General features: G+C 40.5%; 1 protein-coding gene, 1 long non-coding RNA gene and 1 pseudogene across 11 annotated transcripts in view; 2 read left to right on the forward strand and 1 right to left on the reverse strand.

Moving 5' to 3' along the window:
* Nucleotides 1-23,227, reverse strand: part of SPEF2 (sperm flagellar 2) — a 139,116-nt gene that overhangs the window by 13,935 nt on the left and 101,954 nt on the right. For 6 of the 9 annotated variants that reach the window (XR_001596628.2, XR_001596627.2, XM_016142439.2 and 3 more), the window contains 5 exons: nt 22,873-23,102; nt 12,960-13,066; nt 12,053-12,235; nt 7,099-7,191; nt 1,535-1,714 (listed from right to left, as the gene is read on the reverse strand). Coding sequence is in view for 7 of the 9 variants with exons in the window: in XM_016142439.2 (XP_015997925.2) it covers nt 1,535-1,714; nt 7,099-7,191; nt 12,053-12,235; nt 12,960-13,066; nt 22,873-23,102 (793 nt within the window). In the remaining 2 variants the exon portion in view is untranslated. The other 3 variants (XM_016142437.2, XM_016142436.2, XM_016142438.2) reach the window with 2 other exon arrangements.
* LOC118607216 lies at nt 2,332-2,450 on the forward strand (annotated as a pseudogene).
* Nucleotides 5,289-23,056, forward strand: LOC107509705. 2 transcript variants are annotated; one of them, XR_001596629.2, is made up of 3 exons: nt 5,289-5,466; nt 10,970-11,135; nt 22,957-23,056. It is a non-coding gene; the product is annotated as an uncharacterized LOC107509705 (long non-coding RNA). The 2 variants fall into 2 exon arrangements; XR_001596630.2 differs by lacking the exon at nt 22,957-23,056 and adding an exon at nt 15,458-15,682.

Raw genomic sequence — 23,227 nt, forward strand, 5'->3', positions numbered from 1 at the left:
AGGGTGTGATTTACAAAGCCAACTAATTAATCAATTGATTAATCTACTCAATGAAATATGAGCTCTGTGCCAGTAATTCAGGTTCAGAGATGCGGTGGGTTCGGAAATACAGAACATGACAGAGGGCCCGTCCCAGCCCACAGGGTGCTTAGACCCAGAAGAAATAGTTACTTGTGAGTAATATCCTGAAGGGAGAAGAACAGCATCCTATGGGAACATAATGCAGGGGGAACCCAACCGCACTGTAGGTCAGGGAAGTTCCTGTGGAGGACGGACATTCAAGTGAGACCTCATGGCAGGCTACAATCCATGCCAGATTTAGGTCAAGGAGGCCCAGTCGATAGGGAGTTGCAGTAACACCCCTGGGAAAAGTGGCAAATGCAGTTCTGGTGAAGGCAGACCGTACCTAACTCCTTTTTCTATTGGGGGAAATTCAAATTGGCCTTCCTTCTCTTGTCAAAGAAGACACATTCTTGAGTGGAAACAAATGTGCCCTGCTGAGCTTTCTGTCGCTGTGGAAAGTGCTGAGGGGCATCTACAGCACCTCGGGCTGAAGATCCCTGAGCTGTAGCTGGCCCGGGGCCCATCTGGCCTCGCCGTAGGCCTGAGGGCAGGGAAGGGCAGCCTCTTGTTCATCTGCTCAGGACCAGAATTTAGAGTTGTTTCTAAGAGAGGCTACTTCTTCCTGGAGGAGAAAGCTGTTACAGAAACTGCCTCTTTTATTATTATTATTTTGTAACCCCAAAGAACCCAGAATATTTAATTTCGACAAACATGTATGAAAGGAAAAGAGGTGTGGCTGGGATGTCTGAGGAGTTTGGATTGGATAGCAACCCTCTCTTCTCTGAGTCCACAAAGGAAGAGCAGAAAAAAGCATTCCATCACGAGGGCCACGGCTCTGTCCCCAAAAGATCGGGACAGACTAGAGAGCCACGCTAACAGGCACCTGAAAAGTGCATTAGTTAGTACCCTGTTCTGAGGCTTTTTTCTACCTGAAAAAAGCCAGGGAATGCCAGCCCCTTAGATATCTAAAGGGAAACGCGAGGTTTATTAGATAGTAAGCTCCTTTGTCCTTGGATACAGCTGACACAAAATGCCTGTGGCCTTCAAGTGGCTGGACTATACCCAGAAAAACTATCAGTGTCTCATATATATGGGATGTGTCCAAGGCCTAAACTTGTTTTATGCAGAATTTCCATAAAGTGTGACAAGCACATTGGGTTGATGCCCAGGTCTTTCTCATTATCGGGATCAGTATTTCATGCAAAATAAAGGCTGCCCTTTACAGAGTAAACTTTGAAACTTTGAGCAAATTTTTGATTTCACTATAAAAGCATTTGGGGGGGGGGCAGTGGGTTCCCAGTTTCTAATCCGATTGAGTAAGACTTTATTGAAGACCTCATGTATATAAAGCATTGTGTTAGGTACTCAGAAAATACAGATAAAAAGAATAGAATCTCCATTGCAGAAATTTAGGATCTTCTGGCATTCCCCTCCAGACTCAAATGTTAGTTCATTTCTGGAACGCAATTACCTCTTCTGCAGTAAGATTAGGCATTCTGATTGGTTGGAAGATATGAGTCCCCACAGCCACACTGAGGGCCCTGTAGACCCCTTCCACAGGATCTGGATGGCAAGCAAAATAAAGCAGCATCTCTGTGTAGTCGAGCTGGGGTGGGTCCTTCTCACAGTCAGCAAATAGCCTGAAGAAAAACTGTCACATAAAAAGAATTAAAAAAGTAGGGCTAAAAAATTCTCATGTTAAAGGAAATTGCACGCTATTCAATAGTACCAACATAGTTAGGAAAAAATGCACTAATTGAGGTGGTAGGGGCTATGTGGTAGGCAGGAAAAGGGCGCCACAGGCTCAAGGACCCATTTGTCCATCTTCAGTCCCATCCTGACCAAATGGGCTCTGATTCCTAAATGTGAAGCTTCTGGTACATCCCTCTCTGTGGGGAGCGTGGAGAAGGGGAGAGAATTATGGGACTCTAGCCATTAAAATCCTTAAACTGGCCTACTTTGCTCTGAACTTCACACTTGATCTGTGGACAGTAACGTGACTTCTCCCAGAGTGGGCTCACCTCCAGGGTGAGAGCGCGCTAACCAGTCTCTCTCATTCTAATGACTGAGCTGACAGACAGCTCTGTGCATTTGGCAGCACGAGGAGTTAGTCCTTGGAAACCTAATACCGTCTGGGGCCCTCCAAAGCCAAGGCCAAATCCTGGGACACACTTTAAGCACCTATGCGGCCCTATTTGGAGCAGCGACTGACTTTTCTTCAACATGTGCATACAATGACCTGGAGAATCTTTTAAAAATGCAGAATTTGTCTATGGCCATGCCACCCTGAACAAGGCTGATCCCGTCTGATCTCGGAAGCTAAGCAGGGTTGGCCCTGGTTAGTACTTGGATGGGAGACCACCTAGGAAGACCTGGTGCAATAGGCGTAAAAAATAAAAAATAAGAGATTGTAATCTGTGAGGTTCTTACAATCTGTGAGGTTAACCAAGGGTTATCTTGCCTAAAAAAAAAAAAAAAATGCAGATTCTAATTAAGCAGATGGTTCTGGAGCAGAGTTAGATTCTGCATGTTTAGCAAGCTCTAGGTGATTCCACTGCTGCTGGTCCTGGCTTACACTTTGAGAAGCAAATGCCTCGATCCAGAGATAACATGTTATTCTCTAGTATCAACAATACTTACAGCTACGAGCAAATTTAGTTAGACTTACACGAGTTTGGAAAAATAAATTTCTGATGTTTGACAAATCTAATGAAAGTTTAAATAAAAATAACTTCGATATGGAAATGTATAAAATCTGTTATGCTACAAAGCAGAAAAGAATCATAAAAGTCAACAAGATCGGCCACACTTTTATCAAGTGTTTACTGGGCGTCTGCTGTAAGCCAGGCACGGAGGTAGGCTGAGATGTTAGAAACACTCCCTGATGTTGAGGCATCCTTGATTTTTCAGGAATCGCGATCCAGCTGTTGGGTTTGTCCAGGACCTTGCGTTTTCTTTGTCTTCTCACTTGCCTTTGAGTTGCTTCAGGGATGTCCAGCAAGACTAAGAGTAGTAGGGGCACTGACACTAACAGATGACCGTGGCATTGTCCTTGAGTGCTTATCTTCCATTTCTTTCATATCAATCATTGACCTTCAGTGTTATTTCTATTGAATTGCTCTGATAAATGCTCTGCAGGTACAACTCATCATTATTTCTATTAACAAAAAAGGTGAATATAATCTATTGAAGGAAGAGGTGCAAAAATAAAATAAGTTGATATGTGGACTCTTTGTAATTACATGGGTTTAATTTTAAATCAATGGATTGGACATTTCCAAAGGGCAAGGCTCGCTAATGCTCTCAAAATCATTTAAAATATTATAGTAGGCAGAATTCTAAGAAGGCTTCTAAGGTTCCCACCCCTGGAGTACATATCCTGTATAATTCCTCCCCCCTGAGTGTGGGTGGAACTTGTGAGGGGATGTGGTGGGAAAGTCATTTCCATGAGTAGGTTACCTTATATGGCAAAGGTAAAGGGAGTTCGCAGATACAATTAAGGTCTTTAATCAGTTGATTTTGAGTTAATCAAAAAGGAGCCTAACCTTGGGTTTGACCTAAACAGATGAGCCCTTTAAAAAAGAACCCAGGCCTAAGGGAGAGGTTCGAAGCCACAGATATGCTCTTCTGTGTCTGTGAAGAAGCAAACTATCAGGTTGTGGAGGGGGCCATGTGGCTGGGAATCAGGTAGCCTCTTGAAGCTGAAAGTCTCAGTCCTGCAACTGCATGGATATGAATTCTGCCAATAAGCCATTTTTGGAACTGATCTTGAAATTGGCCTCAGATGAGATTGTAACCCCACTGACATCTTGATTTCAGCCTTGAGAGACCCTGAGCAGAGAGCCTGGCTAAGCCATGCCTGACTTACAGAAATCGTGAGATAATAACGGTATTGACAAGTACTCATTGAGCACCTATGATGTGCTAGGCACGGACTCTTTTTGGTGCTTAAAGTGTGTTCACAAGGAAAGAGATAAAGATATCTACTTTTGAGGAGCTTACTTTTTAGAAGAGAAGATGGAAAATAGAAGGAAACAAAATAAATTAAGTAAATTAGTGATTATAGAAATGCAGAAAAAACGCAGGCCCCAAAAAAGAGAGGATTGGGAGTCAAGAGTCTGGGGGCTGCAGATTGCAGAATTGAGAAAGTGAAATTTGAACAAAGATTTGGAGGAGGGCAGGGAGTCAGGACATCTCAGGTAAGAGCATTATTGGCAGAGGGAACCACTGAGGCCAATATCCTAAGCGAGGACTACACCTCGCACGTTTGATCAACAAGGACTAGGCCAGTGTGGCTGAGGCAGTGGGCAGAATAACAGGAGATGAGGTGAGAGAGGAAAAAGAAGAGTCAGAAGATGCAAGGCCAGGTTGGCTTCTTTAGGACTTCGGCTAGTCCTCTGAGTAAAAGGCAGAGCTGTGGGATGGCTTAAGTAGAGGTTACCATGATCCGACTGTAACCTGAGCGAAGATGAGGGAGAAACATGGAAGTTATGAGGCTGTTGCAGTCATCCAGGTGAAGCTGACTTGGAAAAAGTGGTCTTATCCTGAATATATTCTGAAGGTAGAGCTACTAGGATTCTTTGAGGGATTCCTAGGGTTTTTGGATAAACCCTGGAAGGACAGAGTTGCCACTGGCTAAGATGGTGAGCTGTAGGTGAAGATGGGAATGGCGGGATGGATGATCAGGCACTTAGTTTCGGACATGGAAACTTTGAGATGACTACCAGAACATTCGAGTGGAGATGTTGCGTAGCCAGTTGCATCTCAGAGTCTAACATTTGAAAGAGAGGTTTGAGGTGGGAATAGACATTTGGGGTTTGTTAGTAAATCACTAGTTCTTCAAACCATGAGCCAGGCTTCAACAAATATTGACAGCCTAAAGTAAGGGAAGGATTTCACAGGGACAGAAGCCGTAGAGACATGAAAACAACACCTGTGGATTTGAATATAGCAAGATTCAGTTGTCTTTTCTCAAGAAATCGCTACAGATTTTTAAAATGCTAGAATAGCTGCTCTGGGTGTTGAGCATGTGGCAAGCTGAGAAGCCAGTAGATGACCTGCTGAACCTCGTCGGTCATTAGGAAATACATTGTCACTGTCAGAGGAAAATAATACGATTGCGACACAGACATGTCTCAAACAAACATGGTTGTTTGTTTGTTTTTAAAGCAGCTGGGCCTTTTATTCAATGCCTGAGACTCTGATATCATCCAAGGCCATGGGCAGTAGTCACGGCCTGTCTCCAGAAGCCCCTGCTGGCTGTGGCTTGAGGCAGGCCCTGGATCACGGAGAGTACAAATGACAAAGTAGGGGAGCTGATAGGACCCTGGATTGCAGCCCAAGCTCTCTCCTTGGGAGGATACAGAGGCCCTAGTTGGCGAAGGGACTGGCTCAAGGCCCTAGGTGAGTCATGACAGAACTGGGAACAAAGCCCAGGGATCCTGACCTTCAGAATTCCCAATTTATGGGGCATTTCCCCCCCCCCAACCCCTGATTCAGTCTTTCCTCTCTTATTACAGCCAAAGAAGTAAGCTTGCTTTATGTTCTCTTTGTACCCCTTTCTTTAGTAAATTGACCATTAACCATTCTTTAACCATATATAGTTAGTGTGGTTAGCTTCTGTTTAGCTAACACTTATATAGGGCCAGACACTCACTCTCCACAGCAATGCTGCCAGAGAGGGGTTAAAATAAACCATGCCACAGAGATGTTAGGTAACTCCATCAAGACCTTGCAGCTTATCAGCAGTGGAATCTACCTGTGCTTTTAATCCCAGTTTAAGAGCATCGAGATTAATGTAATGCTGAGCATCCAGTCCCCGAGGCGGAGATAGTTGGAAAACATTCCTTTCTATTCTTCTTTCCTCTAGACATTACACACACACACACACACACACACACACACACACACACACACACACCTGCCAGCCAATTTTTGCCATATAAGAGCACTTCTTTTTCAAGCTTCATAGTCCTGCCTCAGCTCCCAACTTTGTTCCTTTCCTCCATGCCATTTTTCAGCAGCGTGGGCAGTAGCAGGTGGAAGCTACTCCCTTCATTGGTACCCAGAGGCCCTTCCCTCTTTCCCAGAGATGACCAGCACCATAGACCTTATGGCTTTTGCTGCTCTGCCATCAACTGACATTTCTAAAAACTTATGGCTAGAAAAAAAAAATGCTATTCAGCCTGCCAGTTTCTTCCCAAGTAATGAAGAACCTCTTAATGCTGTTGGTAGATTTGTTCACAAAATCATGTAGAGATGGTCTCCCAAAGCTTTATGGGAGAACAGATTGCAGTCTTTAAATTTCACATTGTGAAAAAACTAACAACAAACAAAACAAAAACCGCCTTTGCGACTGCTAGCCTCATATCTTGGACTTTTTTGAGTAATTCTTTGACCTCTTTTTCCTACCTGCTCTACTACTAGCATCCAGCAGAGGTGCTCAAAAAATATGCATCCAATTGAAGGAAATTGTGCACTTTAAGTTTATAACTAGAGTCATATTCAATTTTGTACTGCAGTTCTGATTGGCTGGAAATTGAACAATCAATATTATCAATAATTACTTTTGATAATGACTTTTTTATAATAGTAATAATATGATGGGTCATGGGCAATACTGTATGTAAACCCTTGATATCTTGTACAAGTTAGTCAACAGCAAAGAGAAATGAACAAAACACATATTGGTAAATGACAGTTCTGATCCTAAGCTTTTAGGATTAGAAGGACACGTAGAAACAAATGTGGTGCGTAACAGCTGATTTGACAGATAAGAAGCATAAAACCAGAGAGGTTATGGAAATTGTCCAAGATCATACAGTCACGGTAGGATTTTAAGACTGCAGCCCCGTCTCCCTCCCCAGAGCTCCTCCATGCTTCTGCGTGAGTGAATGTTAATGTCTGTACTTTGGGGATACAGCAAAGGAACTGGAGGGTGGCACTGGTGTGTAAAACAAATTACACAAGTGGAAGAAAGGTAAAGAGATTGATCAGTGTTACAGCACTAAATTTTTTAAGGATCTCAGTAATTACCTCTATAAGATGCTCCTGCCTATTGAATGGCAAGGGTTCAAGAGGATTTTCTGGAATTTTTATATCTTCATCTCCTGTAAACCATAGACCAGCCTATACAAAAAAAAAACCAAAAAACAAACATAAATGAAAAATAGTTGTGTATTATGCTGAGATGTAATTGTTCCTCTAAAAGACACAGAGATTGAACCCATCTTGTGCAGGTGTCTAAAGCAGTAGCCTCCAAAGTTGTCTGAGGAAACCATGGGAATGCAAATGAAATACTTGAGCTACATGTATTTTGATCTGATTATTTTGTATTTTTTATTTTTTTAAAAATTTGGTAATGTATATAACGTATTCATGCAGTATGCATGTATAATTTATAAATGAAAATCCACATATTAGGGATTCTAGCTATATTTTAATTGTTGGAGTAAGTGATGAAGCTTGGGGGTCACTGCCCTAGATTTCGCTTGTAGAGCAATCTTTTGGAGGGTTCTACACCCATAACTGTAGCTCACATTCCACAAGTCCTGTCTGTTCTCGGAGCCTAGGGCGGTGCTGATGCACACTGCTGGAAAACCTTTGCTGAGTGACTGACTCACTGACTCGAGAGCTCAAAGGTCTACTTTTTAATGACATACTGCTTTCTCATCTCATATCTGACAGCCATTACCAAATCCCTCACTTCCCATTGGCCACGCCTCGCCCATCTCCCCCTCCCTTCCGTTCCCATTGCTGCCACCCTCCCTACTAGGGTGGTGTAGAGCCTCCCTGCTCTGACGCAGGCCACCCCCGTAATTTCGGGGCTGTTGTTTCCAGTATCCCTCTTGTTTCAGCTGACACCATGCAACTAAATCAATCTTCTCAAAACTTTAATCTTGTCATATCAGTTTCTGCTCAGGCCATTTTTCACTCTTGCTCTTTTGCTATCTGAGGTGACTTCCTGTTCACACATGTAAATCTACACATCTTTCCAGACCTGGCTCAGATCACACCTCCTCAGGTCTGGCCTCCTTGATCTCTCCTCTGAACTATAATTTGACCTGTTTGTCATAACACACATTTAGCATTTAGTCCATTCCTTTGGGTGTTGCCGTCCATGCTTATTGTTGAACATCAGGCATAAATGCCTTAATTTCAAAGAATGTGTCTTGCCAAGCTTAATTTTTATACATAAAATTTTATGCACTTCATATACATAAGCATTTTGTTTCCAAGTCTTGATCCCTTACCACCTACCAGAATGACAATCTCCTCTCAGCACTGCCTACTTCTAAGAGCTATTGGCTTGCTTAACCTGACTCTGGCCTCTGCTCTATGCCTTCCTTCCTTCTAAGTACCACCTGTGCTTTGAGAAAGGGCTGGAATGACACTGGCTGACTTGTAAGGGTTTGTAGCTCCCAGAGGTGAAGACTGGGTTTTATTTTCATTCAGAACAAAGTGCTGGGGTGGGAAATACTGGCCATAAGGAAGCCTGTGAGGGACAAGACCCAGAAGCAGCATAAGGTTCAGCATGGGCCCAGGCTTTGAGTGTAAGGGTTTTAGCACTGATCAGGAGGTGACTCTTGCCCAGTGACTAATCTGAGGGTGAATACCACTCCATGGGAGAATAGAGAGATGAGGAATGAGAAACATAGGTAAGATTTAAGCTTTGGGATGCGATGGAATAACAAAGTTCAGAATTTCTCTCCTGTCTTAAAGAACAAGAAAAATGGGCAACGTATATGAAACATGTTTTTTTCAGACATTAGACAACAGGCAATGCAGGACAGGAGTTCCTGAAAGAAGGAAAGCAAGAGGATCCTGACTAGTGTTCCAGCCCAGAGGAGCTTCACAACAGGGTTTTGAGTTGAAGGAGGCCATGACAGCAAGAGAGAGAGAGAGAGGAGATAGAGAGAGACAATGTGGGTGTGGGTGTGGGCATGGGTGTGTGTGTATGTAAAATACTAGACGTTGGAGAATGAAGCACAGTATTGGAGTAAACTGAACAATTCCTGAGGCTCACAGAGGGTTGGGAGTAGGTCGTGTTACCACTAGGTGGAGTGGAAGGCCCTCCTAATAGGCAAGGCCTTGAGTAAAGCCCCAGGAAGATACTGCCTTAGCCGTGGGGCCTGATTAGTCCTATACTAAAGGCTGCATGAGACCCACCCTTACAAATCTTACTGTATGTAACCTTGAGAGGATAAAACGGATTCCAAGTAACATCGCTGCATGCCCTACAATATTTAAAGTGTACAAAAATGGACACTCAACAACATAAAGTTCACAATATCTGGCATCCAATATAAAGACTCAGCATGCAAAAAAGCTAGAAAATATGACCTAGAGCCAGAAGAAACATCAATCAATAGAAACAAACACAGAAATGACACATAACAGAATGAATCAACAAGGGTATGTTCATTTAGCTGTTCTAAATGTATTTCATTTGTTCAAGGAGAGGGAAGAAAAACATGCATATAATGAGCAGAGACATGAACGATATTAAAAAACCCAACTTGGACTTCTAGAGATAAAAAAATTACAATATCTGAAATGAGAAATACACTGGATGGTATTAACAGCAAATTTGACTCTGCAGAGGAAATAATCAGTGAACTTGAAGACACAGAAATAGAGTAAATACAAAATAAAGTACAGAGAGAAAAAAGACTGGAAAAAATGAAGCAAGCATCAGTGACCTGTGGGATAATAAACATGTGATTGGATTTTGATAAGGCAGAGAGTACAGAAAAATTATTTGGAAAAAAAAAATCCTGAAAAATTTCCAAATTAGACAAAAACTAAAAACCCACAGATTCAAGAAGCTCAATGAATCTCAAGCAAAAGAAAACAACACTGAGGAATACAATAATCAAACTGCTGGAAACCAATAATAAAGAGGAACTATCAAAAAAAGTTAGAGGGGGCATAAAGAAACAGAGATAGGGTCCCTACCCTTTCCCCTCAACTCCATAGTCAGTTGTTTCAATGCACATGAATTTTCTGATTCTTAAAACCAATGATTCATATATATTAGTTTTCTAAAAATGTATGGTATTTCATAAACTAGGAAACCATTTCAAAGTGTTCCACACAAGAGGGTCATATTACAAAGAAAAAAAAATAACCTAATCGAAAAACAACTTATGATTTTTAAAAGTCATCCACGAACATTTTTACAGTAAGAAATGTTAACCATGAACTTGCAAAGCAGAGTTTAAATTGAAAAAGCAAGATTCAGTCAACCACATCCTGCTTCACTGGATAGTTAGGTGATTTCTCCTTAAGTTATGGAAATGTCCTATGCTAAAATATGTCTAAAGAATTTTTTTTACTTTTTCTTAGAAAATAAGTGTTGCACTGTTTGAATCCTAGAACGTCTGACTCATTAAGAGTATAATAACATGCATCCTCACTGATAGAAGATGAGTCGAGAGTTCAACATCAAAGAATTCTACATGAGTGTGACTAAACATCCACACATGACAGAGGCAAGCATGTGACAGCTGCAGCAGAGTTGGGAGCAAAGGGCAAATGGGCTTTTATGCTTGCATTGCTCAGAAGAAGTACACAGCTTGACAGACTTCACAAATGCTCTATCTTATTCCATTTTAGAAGCTGGGGAAATCAGTGTACTCTTAAGTGGCTGTTGTGGTGAACTTGCAATTAGTCAAAAGAAAAAAAAAGACAGACAAAATAAAAAGCAGAGTAGAGAGCCTTTTTCTCCCAGAGGACTTCATTTCAGCAATGCAATTATACTATTTTACTGTTTTAGTGTGGCGTTTTCCATTAATCTTGTAAAATTTTGCTCTAGAAACTTTTTTGATTTTTTTCCCCCATGAAATAACTTTTTCTTTTTCTTTCTTTCTTTCTTTCTTTTTTTTTTTTTTTAAATGTGAGCCAGTGAGTGTTGGAAATCTGTGAAATCTGTGAAAGTCATGTGGGATGCTTGAGTGGGCCTCTCCAATGGCCTCCTTGTCCTGGAGCTCCTGATGTGTGGAAATTGGGTGGGCAAGAGGAGAGGGCAGAGCTCAGAAATCAACTGCTCCCAAAACAGTGGTGGTGTTCAAGTAAGTAATTCTGAGTTTCTATTAAATGCAGCAGCCAATTTTCTCTAAGAAATTCACACTTTTGGTAAAGGAGCTTTCTGGTTTTGGCTCAGCACTTTGGTAAAAATTGCTAACACCTTTTGTTAGTCTCATGTTTGTGCAAAAGGATGTTTAAATTGATATCCTGTGTTAATTGGCACATGCTGTGAATAGTGAAGGTTGATAATTTCACAAGTGCCCACTTTTTGAAATCTTAAGTCAATGATAAAAATAAAGTTTTTCTCTGTTGTTTTTGTTTTTATACAAAGTCATCTTTAAGAGGTAGGTGTAAGACCAGGATAGTGATGGAATTCATAAATTGCTCTATTGGGGAGATAAATCAGAGCCCAATCAGCTAAGCACCTTTCTTGATTGGCCCTGATGGAATCTCCTCAAAATGCAAGTGTTGTTTTCTCTGGCTCAGCTGTATGAGTGTGAGAACCTCAGAGTTGCCTGTAAACATGCCATCCATTAATAACGGAAGACAAGAGAAGCAGGAGGGATGTGATCTTTCAATGGTGGCATATGTTTGAGATTCAGGTCTCTAGAGGGTCTCAACCTGTTTAAAAATTAGCACCTTATAAACATTTCCATCTTCTGTGTTTACCAGCAATACAAAATGGTGAGCAATAGGATGAATGCAATTAACAGACACAAAATAAGCAATTCGGGCCCTTCTTAGTTATGGGACTTCACTTTCACTCCTTCCTTACTCAAACTTCTTGAAAATGAATCAACTTTTTCTTATCTTTACTTCCTAAGACCTATTCCTTTCTTCTGTCCTTTGCAATCTGGATTCTGTGCTCCATCACAATTGCTCTGGTACAGGTCACCAGTTATATCTTACTTCTTAGGTCAAAAGTAGTCTCGTGTTAGTGCCAGTGGGTGTTGACAACAACCTGCATATACTGCTCGAAAGTGATGGTGCCCAGCTGCTCCTCGTCCACAGCTTTGAACCTCTGCAGGGTCTCCAGAAGCATCTCCTCCAGGGGGAAGGGCCAAGGCAGTGAGGTTACTAGCAAAAATTTCCGCCAGTCCACAAACTCCGAGTTTATTGTTAATAAAGATGTTAACTCCTGCAACTAGAAGAAAAACAAGAAATGCTCTTGGGATATGTGTGTGATTCTATCGTGCGGCTCTCTTTATCTGCTCATGCTTCTTATAAGAGGTTCAGAGGAAGGAAGTAGGAGTTTAGATTGGTGAATAGAGCCAGTTTTGACTTATGTTTCCTCAGGTTCTACTAACCAATCTACACCAGACGGTACCTAGAAAGTGTTTCACCTTTTGCTTCCTTGACATCTGTGTTTTTGCTTACTGTTATGCAATGAATTTATACATGTGACTCCAATTGGCTTTGTACCTTTTCGACAAAAGATGGATAAAGATGAGAGTAGTGGCTGCGCAAGGGCTCTGCCGCCTGTAGGGAAACACTCTTTAATCACTTTGTTTTCTGATACATTCTTAAGAAACAGGATCCGATGAAAAACGAGAACTGCCAGAATCATCCACTATTACTAGTTAGGGTCATTCTATCAGGTAGCAATTGATACAAACTTATAGGCTGAGCCTCACTGCCTCTGTAATGTTTCATTGACTGTTAGCATCCTCGCTCATGCTTCAAATACTGAGCATGTACATACTATGTGTCTTAAGTTCAAGTTCATTTGTTCATTCAGTCAAGTTTTATTGGTTTGCCTACGAAAAGTAAGATACTGTGCAAGTACCTACTGGTTATTTTAAAACTATTGACTTATTGATCAAATAAGAATTCTCAAAGCTTGAAACCCAAACGAAATGGATGCTTACTTCAGGTTGAGTGAGATGCATCCAACTACTGGGAAAGTTGCTTGTTCCAAGGTTCAGGGTTACCAGGTCAAGCAAAATGTCAGTAAATGCTTTATTTCCTATTATGCCTATAAAACAATAAAAAATATGTTTTAGTTATGTGAGAGGGATTTGTTTCTTTTACCAAAATAGAATGAATAATGAGTATTTGTATAATCACTTTATTAATATATTTTAAAGCTATAACTCTTATAGGAACAGAAGGCATTTTGAAAACATAAAAATAATAATTAATTTCTAAAGCTCTCCCATTACTGTTTCTTAGCTAAGTCAAAATGTTTGTTTGTTTGTTTGTTTTGTTTTGTTTTGGCTGAGTAATAAATCATTCCAGATTGGGCAGAATACCGAGACTTTATATTTTAGTTTGTAATCTTCTTTGACCTTTTACTCAGAATAGGTTGAATTTTAAAAAATAGTCTAAGCTTTCCCATTATCAGTAGGGCACAAGAATAAAATATTTCAGTGACTATGGGATAAAGGTACTTCAAAAGCATGCAAATCAGCACAGTGATCAAGGTAACACATTTATCCTCATTTCACTCTTTAGATCAGAATAGATGTGTTTTTGTAATATAGGGAGATTTGAATTGTTAAATTACTGGATTGGAAGTGCTAATTTAATCATCTAATTTGCTCACCATTCCAAAGTATTTTATAAAAGATTGCTAACCTTTTATAAAATACTTTGCTCTTATACACTAATCTACTTTACCTTGTCCAACAGAGATTTTTGCTCAGTCTGTTTCTCATTTCGTTTTGCATGCGGATGCATTTAAAAAGAAATAGAAAAGCAAAATAAATAAATCTGCTTAAAAAAGTCTAACTCCCATCGCAGAAGTACCTTCCAGAGCCAGGAGAGGCCCTGCCCATGTCGAGATCTTTCAGGTCCAGAGTACATGGCTATCCTTCTTTGTTCAGAAATAAAAAGAGTGAAAAACGTAGGTGTAGCATCTCAGATTTTTCTTTTTACATCTATATTTTTAGCATTTCTAAAAGTCCAACATAAACTGCTCCTTTAACCTTAGGAACATGCAATAGTACTTTTAAAATTTCAGTGGTTCAAACCAGATATACAATTTTGAAATTTGGAAGGTAATTTTCTGGGTAGTAAGAGCAGAACATTTCTTTCTTTGATATGATTGGCCATCCGACAGGTTGCTCAGGAATAAGTTCTCTATCCTTTTTGATCAAACCTGGGTATCCAATTTTATATGATGAGAACAGTTTCAAGGTAGTAGAATTTTCAATAAAATGAAATTAGAAATAAAACATTCATATTCTTCAAGATGAAACCATAAATAAATGCTATTGAAAACATGAAGAGGTTCAAAGTATTTAAAAATTCTGGTAGAGGTGCAAAATATTTCCGTTGTCTCTAATAGCCGTGGGGCAAGCAAGGTACGTCAGACAACGCTTTACGTTTGCATAGGACTTGTTTACCTGGGGACCTTAGTGTGAAATGTGAAAACTACTTTAATATTTCACCTTGTTATTTTAAGTGACCAAGACAAGTAGTGATATCATCTTCACATATAATGTGGTAACAGAAACAGACAAACTTACAAATTTGGTTTGCGGATCAAAAAGAAACTTTCAATTCAGTCCCAAGTTAATTTTCTGATATAACTGTCATTTAGAATTATCCAGGACTACTAGTTAATTGTGTGCCAGGCCTAAAGAAACTCAGACCACAAACATGGTCTGGTAACCCTTAGCAATAACTCTTAGAAAGATGACTTTAATAACACCATTACTTAGAAATATACACGTCTACCCCAAAATGTGAAAGAATATGTGAATGTAGAAGTAGAATTAGAAAGTTACTGGAGAATCAACCTTTGGATTTTTGCTTTGTATGTCCGGAACATGCCAAATGCCTTTTGTGTTTGATGAGAAGACTGGCGAGAGTTTTACTTTTAAATTTTAGGTTTTTAAAAATAATTTTTTTGTTGTTTTGCTATGATCACTGAGGAAGTCAATATTTGTCCTATTACTAATCACTTTCATAATGGCTTTCTGAATATGACGAGCACTCTGAATTAGGTCTTGTGTCACCAGCTGAAGGTGGTGTTCTCATATTCCATAAATGGATAGCATTCCTGGGGTCAAAGTTATTAATGTCTGGAGAATTCAACTGAATGATCAGGAGGTCTGTCATGCCATCGGCCTTGATCTCAGCATGCGTTAGTGACTTGGTGCGTTGCATCTGACTGAAGCCACGTCCTGCTTCAGCTGAACTTGCAGGGAGGGTGAGCACCAGGTCCACTAGTGTTAGGATATTCGGATACTTGTGCAAGTAAACAGAATTCACAAAATCCCAGGTCAGTTTGCGGATGTTCTGAAATCTAGGAGGGAAGGAGAAAAAAGTAAATGACTGGGACTCACTCCTGTTTTACTCAAATATTTATAAATGTCAACTAGTTTGTCTTTGCTTACTGAGCATAAATCTCTATTTTCAGCATGCTCCATTCGGTGTCCAGTTCATCGATTTGCACATTGGCAGCTTCCAATACTGGTTCGTAATGTTCTGTCAAGATGGATACCTCTTTTTCTCCAAACTCTGCCATCAATATACAAAATGAAAAGTCAGATATCTGAAAGACACTCATGCAGGCAATTAAAGAACTGTAGTTCAGTCAGCGCATACAGGCTACCTTGATTTATCTTTGTGGGCCACAATTTAAAGCTTCCAATCATGGTTGCCTTTACCACATCTTGGCTGGCATCTCTGAAACAGCCTTGCAGCCTCTTGATAAGATGTGTTAAAACTGTGTTTCTCACATCAGAAATGTTTCCTTCTCCTCTGAGGCAGTTACCATGAAAGTATGTGACTGAATTCACCCTACGTTCTTTTGGCCCTGGTCTGGGGAGGAAAAAAAAAATCCCTCAAATAAACAATTAAATGAAAAAGCACCTGGCAAATGACTTCTCAAGTCAAAATGCCTCTTTGACAGACTCTTGGGTCATCCCCAATTCCTCACCTTGTTTGATATATCCTGAGCATTTCTAGTGTCGACTCTAAGGTGGCAAATATGTCCGCAATTGAAGAATTTCTGTCTTGATTGACACGGGACAGAATGCTAAGCACATTAATAACATCCACCAAGAAATGGACAAATTTTACAATGTCCGCTTGCAGAAGGGGCTCTAGAAGTTCTTTGGCTGTCTGATGGCCGGTGTCCCTTCTGTCTTCATGTGTCTGTAACACAGGTTGGGAATAGAATAGTGGTCTTTCTCAAAATTATGATTTCAAGTTGCTTGATAAAAATGCTTTTTGTTTGTTTGTTTGTTTCTGAAAAACTAAAATAAGGTGGTATTTCAAAATTACTTACGGAATGCAGTTGCTGGACAATTGCAGGATATCCCTTGAGGAAGTTCTGGAGGGCCGCCTGTAATCCCGGAAGCCACCTCCTGTCTCCTACTTGAGAAGGCATCGCAGGGCGAAGGTGAAGGCCTTTGAAAGCAGCTATCAGAGAACTCTTACGAAGCGGAGAACTGTGATAGAAGCGATAGATGCCGTGAAGAAGGTCTCTGACATCGTTGTACAGGGGAACGCTCTGGAACAGCGCCTTGTAAGATAACTCTAGATGATGTGCGAAACAGTATACAGTTAGCACGCACGGCTGGATTTCCCTTAAAAGCAGGGCCACCCTGTCGCTTTCTCCCCCTGAGCCAGGGGTACCATCACTCCCAAAACCAACAAGTTTCTTTGCCCAGACTTGGTTCGACAGCCCAAGTTGAAGATTTCTCTCGAGAGTCTTCTCAATGGCATGTTTTATTGCCAGGGGATCCTTCTTTTCCACGGTCTGCACGCCGACAATTTGGCAATGCACTCTTCCTGCGTGTGCGAACTGCACATAGACAAGTTCAGCTTCCTCGATTGCGCCGCCTGTGATCCCATCGCTGATAACAGAGAAGAATTTACTTTTCTCTAGTTTCTCTCTTAGATTTCTCCGTTCTACTTCGGCGATAAAATATGTAAACGTTCTTGCTGATTTATTGGTCCTGAATACTGGACCAATATCGACACCCTTCATGTCATCCAGCTTGCACATCCAGATAAAATCTTTGAGGGGACGTCCGGTCTTGGCGATAGCATGGCACGATCTGAATAAGTTCTCGACTCTCCCGAGGGTGACTTTGCTCATGGTCCTCACTATCAACTCCGTGGTGGCTCCGTTCACTGGAGAACCGCTCGTCGCTTCCATTAATGATGCCTTGGCATGAGCCTCACTGAGATGATGTGCATTGAGAAATTCGGTCCTAAAGTTGTCAGTGCCATAAAAAAAGCTCATTTGGTTTCCCCTTGACTTCACTCCATGCTTACGACACAGGCCACAGAACATAAGGTTTAGTATCTCATCATACACAAGCCAAGGGTATTTTTTCAGCCAAATTCTCAAAAACGGATTGTTCCTCTTTGGAAGGTAATGGTCAAGCTTCCGTGGCCTTTTCTTCTTTTCGGTGACTTGACTCACTTCATTTGGAGGATCCCTGCCTTTAAAATAACTCTACATTGTTATTTTAGGTATTCACCAGTGTCTACCCTCAAGTTTTGCTTACTGCCTGCCACCCACATTGGCTCATTATTTCTAGAAAAATTATAGTGAGTACTTATTACTTATCAGGTGTTCTGCTTAGTGCTTTAAGTGGTTTATATAATTTAATCTTCGTAATACAGTATCCTTTTATAGTTAAGAAAATGAACTAATTATTATCACCATTTTATGGGTCAAAAATCTAGGGCGCAGATATGTTAATTAATTTGTTTAATGTCATGGTGCTCAAAAATGGTAGAATCGAGGTTCACTAGCAGGCAGTCCTACTGCACAGCCCCCATGTTTATATACTTCATTATTTCAGGTTTCTCATAAGGGCAGAGGGTACTACGATCTTCTTCACTGTAGAGTCTAATCCTCTATGTATAAGGGGGACACTGCTTTTTGCTGTCATTTCCTCCTCTTGGTGAGAAAAAGAATAACAGGACATGCACAGCAGTGTGTCTGCAGGATTTACCACTCGCCCCTCCGGCCTCAGTCCCACCTTCTCTGGCAGTGGGAGAGCCAACTTGTTACACAATGGGCATCGGGCTCTGAGACCCATCCAAGGGGGCTTTGTCAAGCAGCTGAGCCTCACACCCCAATGTTTTCTTTTTCCTCAAAGGTCTAAATTTTGACACACGTTTAATTATTCGATGAAGAAGAGAATGCTTATTTATCTGAATAGAAGGACAAAAAAATTAAAATTATACACAATGAAGTCCTAAAATACCGGTTCCTCCCTGAAGGTAGAGAGCCTGGACCACATAATTATCTGTCTCCTACAACTTTTGCGACACTACTGATCATTATCTTGTCCTAATTTATAGTATGATGAAACACTGAAATACATGTTTGTGTGATATCATACTGAAATACCCAGTATGACACATGCGCCCCACGCTTCCTTTTAGTTCACTGCCTGACCATCCTTATTCTCTGACTCCTCAACTAGATTTTAAACTCTTCCGACCCAACCACACCTACTTCTTTGGTGTTTATAATGCCTAGATGGGTGATAAGCACTTGGTAGATGTTTAAGAAATCTCCTTTCCTAACTGATTTTTTTTTTTATTACAAGTCAATGGTTTTGTTTTCATTATCAGTTTCGAGTATACAGTACTTCGGTTAGACATTGATGTAGTTTATGAAATGATCCCCCTGATTCCTCTCTCTTCCCTCTGGCTCTACACGTAGCCATTACACTGCTGCTGACCACATTCTCTATGCTGCTAATTGATTTTCTCAGTCTCATATCTCTTAATGTCTTTCAATTGACAACTTTTGCATTAGTCAATTTGCCTCTGACTTTCTTACCGTATGTGTATGTAATGTCTATTTTGCCTTTTAATCAATCTTTTTGCAGTTGTTGTTCTTAAAATAGGGCGCTTCCCCCCTCCCCGAATCCTAAATATTACTGTTTTCATTTAAAATGAGTGTCCTTGTAGTTGACACACCCTGCCTTCCTTTTTTCCCCCCTACACACTGAGTTACTTGTCAATCTCCCACACTAGGTCTTCAGCATCAGTCTGGGTGCCTACGCTAATGCACAGAAATGTTGGTGAATACAAGCATGAATGCATGAAAAACAAAGTCTCCTGTTGCTAGAGCAAAGGGCTTTGCGTTTCACTACTGACTTAGCTAGCTTTGATGTTTTTAGTTCCACGGACAAATTTTCCAGAAGATGTTATCTTGAATTCTGAGCACATACATTCAATTGCCTAATGTAAATTCTCTGGCTTCATGAGAATTTTTTTTGTTTTTGTTTTGTTTTTTTCCTGAAGAAACATCTGGAACTGCCCACAGACAGTTTTACCAAGTCCAAAAGCTTCTAAATTTACTACTACATTTCCGTGATCTGAATCTGATCTACTGGAGGGAGTTCGCCCACTGAGAGAACCATGGGGCATATAGTGGCCCACATTCCTATCTGCTATAATCCCCAGATTTTGCTGCCTGCCAAGATATTCCTGTTAAGAACATCAATCCTTCTTCTATCGTACCTTTTCTGAGAGATCTTTCTGTACTTCTTGATTTCTGTAAACGCCAGACTAATTTAACCACTTTTCAAATCAAAATACGGGGCTTGCTTACCTGCGAAGATATACTATCATACCTTTATGATTTTCTCAGAGACGCTAAGCCTAAAAAACCCACAGAACTTTCCAGTCACTCCTGTCAGGCAACAACCCAGGTGCCCCCACTCCTGCCTCTTGGTTAGCGGAAGCTCTGTTGAGTGACAGGGTAGTGTCTGCTGCTCTCTGATAGCTTCCTCCTCCCTTTAACCCCTCTCCACATCTCTTGGCTCTAAACGTCTTCGACAGTCCTCTCCTGCATGTCCTTTGCAAGCCACCTGAGATTTCATAACTTGACCACAACTTCTTCGTGGTCCTCACCTCCTGCCTCTTGCCACGGCTGGTCTGTTGCTGTTCCCTGAAAATCTCATGACACCTCAAAAACTCAATGTCTGTTTCATTTCCCCTGTGCCTGGAATACCCAACTCCTGCTTCTGTTCTCGGAAGGCTCCATCTGAAAGTCTCCTGCAGGCTAACCCCTATGCTGATCCGTACTGCCAGCAAGAGCCACTTCCTCCTCTTTTCCTCTGTATTCCTGTAAAAACCATAGCTGAGTGATCTCACTTAGCCACTACAGTCTAGAGTTTTGAGTTTGTGTCCTTTTTCTCTGAGACTGGTCACTGATTCTAAGGGTCTTCAGGAGGGGTTTGCAGGAAGGCTCCTTGTCAGTTATAAGTCTTGAACAACTAACTGCTATGTCTCTTGAAGAAGAAGTGAGGGTACAGAATTCTCTGGACTGTGTTCACTCCAGATAACCTCTCAGCAGAAGCTCAAGTAACTGTGTACCATCTCTGTAGGCATTACATAGAGTACTGATGGGTTTACAAGAAAAAGGAGTCCTTATGCTTTAAGTGGGGACAGAGGAACATTGCTAAAATGTTCTAATTTCTATAGACTCCAAATTGCTTCCATTGAAGAGAGGCAGTCTTCCTGGTGTGCTTGGCACTTGCTGTTTGGAGACGAGAAGTATGTTACAGAGCTTACAGCAGTACACAAAATGAGTGTTTTTGTTTTGGATGCTTACATCCCCCAGGGAACCACATACCTCATGGCTTAATTCTACCAAATGGTGTGATTTTTTTTCCTGGATGTGTCCTAGGGTAATGCTGCAGGTGTTATGGTATGTGCACCTTCAGGATTCTGAGCTAACATTTTGGATAATAATAATGATAGTTTGTATCAATATTATATAATGCTATATATTATATAATAAGATATTACTGTAATTAATAATTAAGTGATAATGGCTTATGTTAAATTGCACATTCTATGTGCCAGACACTTTCTAAGCACTTGATATATATTAATTACATTAACGATGATAACAATCCCACAATTACCCTATTTTACAGATGAGGAAAGTTACACAGAGAGAAAGGTTAAATAACTTGTCCCAGATCACACTACAGTCGTTTGACAAGAGTTGGATTTGAAAAGAGCTATCTGCCTCTTTCTACCCATGGACGGATCTTTTTACCCATCCAGCCATGCGTGAGAAGCGAATTAGCATGGAAATGCTAGCATGGGGCTTGATACATAGGGTCTCCCACCATGCCAGTATCAGCTATTATTATAATTCAGAAAATACTCACTAAATCCCCTCTGCTGGGAGTACGCTCATGAAAACTATTCGTAGGACAGTCAGTGGAAAAAATGTCTTGCTGATTCAGTGGCTGTCTCTCACTTAAAGTGTTCCTAAGATTCTGAAGTATGAGTCTTCACCAGGTAGCAAGAAAAATGCTAGTGTGACAAGTTGTTTCACTGCATTTTGTGTGATCTCATATGATTACCACACATGAGGTCATTTTCCCTCCCAGCATTATCTTCAGTGAGAACTACTTCAATGAAGACTTTTAAGTTTCAAGCGGATTAATTAATGCTCAGGAGAAAGCTCCTTAAGCTTTAGCTCTTTCCATTTATATCCTGATAGTAGATACAAATATTTAAAGTATTCGGTCACTTGTTTTAATCAAAGATTATTCATTTCCCTCAATAATTTTATTTATGTAACAATTAAAAGTTACCAAGTATAACTTAATGACTAACGCTACTTGTAAATTTGCTAAAAAACCTACTGTGAGCCTAGTAACATAATGACTGTTATGTGCAAATATGTATGCTTGTTTCCTAGAGAAATTTTATCTGTTCATTCTATTTTAATGTTTTTTTTTGGTGAACTTGAAGTTCACATCTCAGATATCATAGGCTGCTTGGCATATATGAAATATGGGTAGTTCCCCAGACAGAGGAGGCCTCCCCATCTGTCTGCCCGCCCCTCATACAGATGGTGACGGAGAAGCAGAGCAGGCTCCTGAGCTCTCCCAGAGCACCCGTAAACACGCCGCATACCCATGGCTTTCCTAGCAGGACACTGATTCTCCTTTGCTTTGCATTCTTGAGCACTTTCATAAAGTTCATACTTTGTTCCAGGAAAAACCTAAATAGACATTTATAATTTCTCCTTTTTTTTTTTTTGCCTGCATTTCCAAATTTCACTCTAAGTCTCTGATTTTCCTTTCATATCTACTTTTTTTTTTTTTTAAATGTAACTATCTCCCTCCCTCCCTCTCTCCCTCTTCCTTTCCTTTCTTCTCCTTTCCTTCCTTTTCCTACTATACTTTGAAAGCAGTTGTATTCTACAATACTGGGAACATAGATAAATGTATCAGTTGACATCTTTCAGTCCCAAGGGTTTCTAGAGTTAATCTTCTAAGACATACACAGGTCAAGTTATAGCTGCTATTTGTTATTTACATTTAAACTTTTAGTTCGAACACCAGCTCTGGTTTTGTAGTTGGAACCAAGCACATACCAAGACAATTATCATGAATTCCAAGGTCCCTTCAGAAAGGGATTAAGAGTGGTTGATAATTTCCAAAATCCACTTCCACCTACACAAACTCATAATCTCAACTCAAAACTCAAACTAGAAGTCCTCATGGAGGCGGTCTTTCAACTGCCAGATGGAGCGATACTCAAATTTACCAACTTGCTGGCCGGGGGCAGGGGAGGAAGAAGAGGAGAATTACCAGGAAAACAAGGATCACCACTCTGATAAAGTATTTGTCATAGTTTTGCTCCTGTTTGTTTAATTCAGATCTATGTTGTATGAAACAAATGTGAGACAAACTAGAACAAAGCAAGTGCTTGTTTTAGTGCCACATGTTCCCAAAAGGCTGATTTTATTTGTGGGTAAGTGATTGGCAGCCTGGTTAATCTTGACCTTTTTTATGCTCTTTTCATAAGAATCATTTTTCCTACCTTTAGGTGCTATATTTAAGAACTGCTCTCGAAGACTGTCAAGCTGTTCGATGGTCAGGGTGCCATTTTCTTCCTTTTCTACAGGTGGAGGACGGACTGGAGGAGGGGGATCTGGAAAGACTTTTACATCGCCATTAATGAAGAAGTCTTCTTGGTCTAAATAAAGTTCATTTTGAATTTTTGAAGATGTTTCAATGTGATGGCGTGCTACCTCAGTTAATTTTTCCACGCTAGAAGTGTGGAAATGAATAGGGTTATCTCCATTAAAGATACTATTAGATCAACATTATTTTCTTTTTGGATATACCCAGAAAGTTAACACATTATATAGCTAAGTTAGGCAATTCAATCTGCA

The sequence above is a fragment of the Rousettus aegyptiacus genome, unplaced genomic scaffold, assembly GCF_014176215.1.
Source record: "Rousettus aegyptiacus isolate mRouAeg1 unplaced genomic scaffold, mRouAeg1.p scaffold_m13_p_8, whole genome shotgun sequence".
Taxonomy (NCBI): domain Eukaryota; kingdom Metazoa; phylum Chordata; class Mammalia; order Chiroptera; family Pteropodidae; genus Rousettus; species Rousettus aegyptiacus.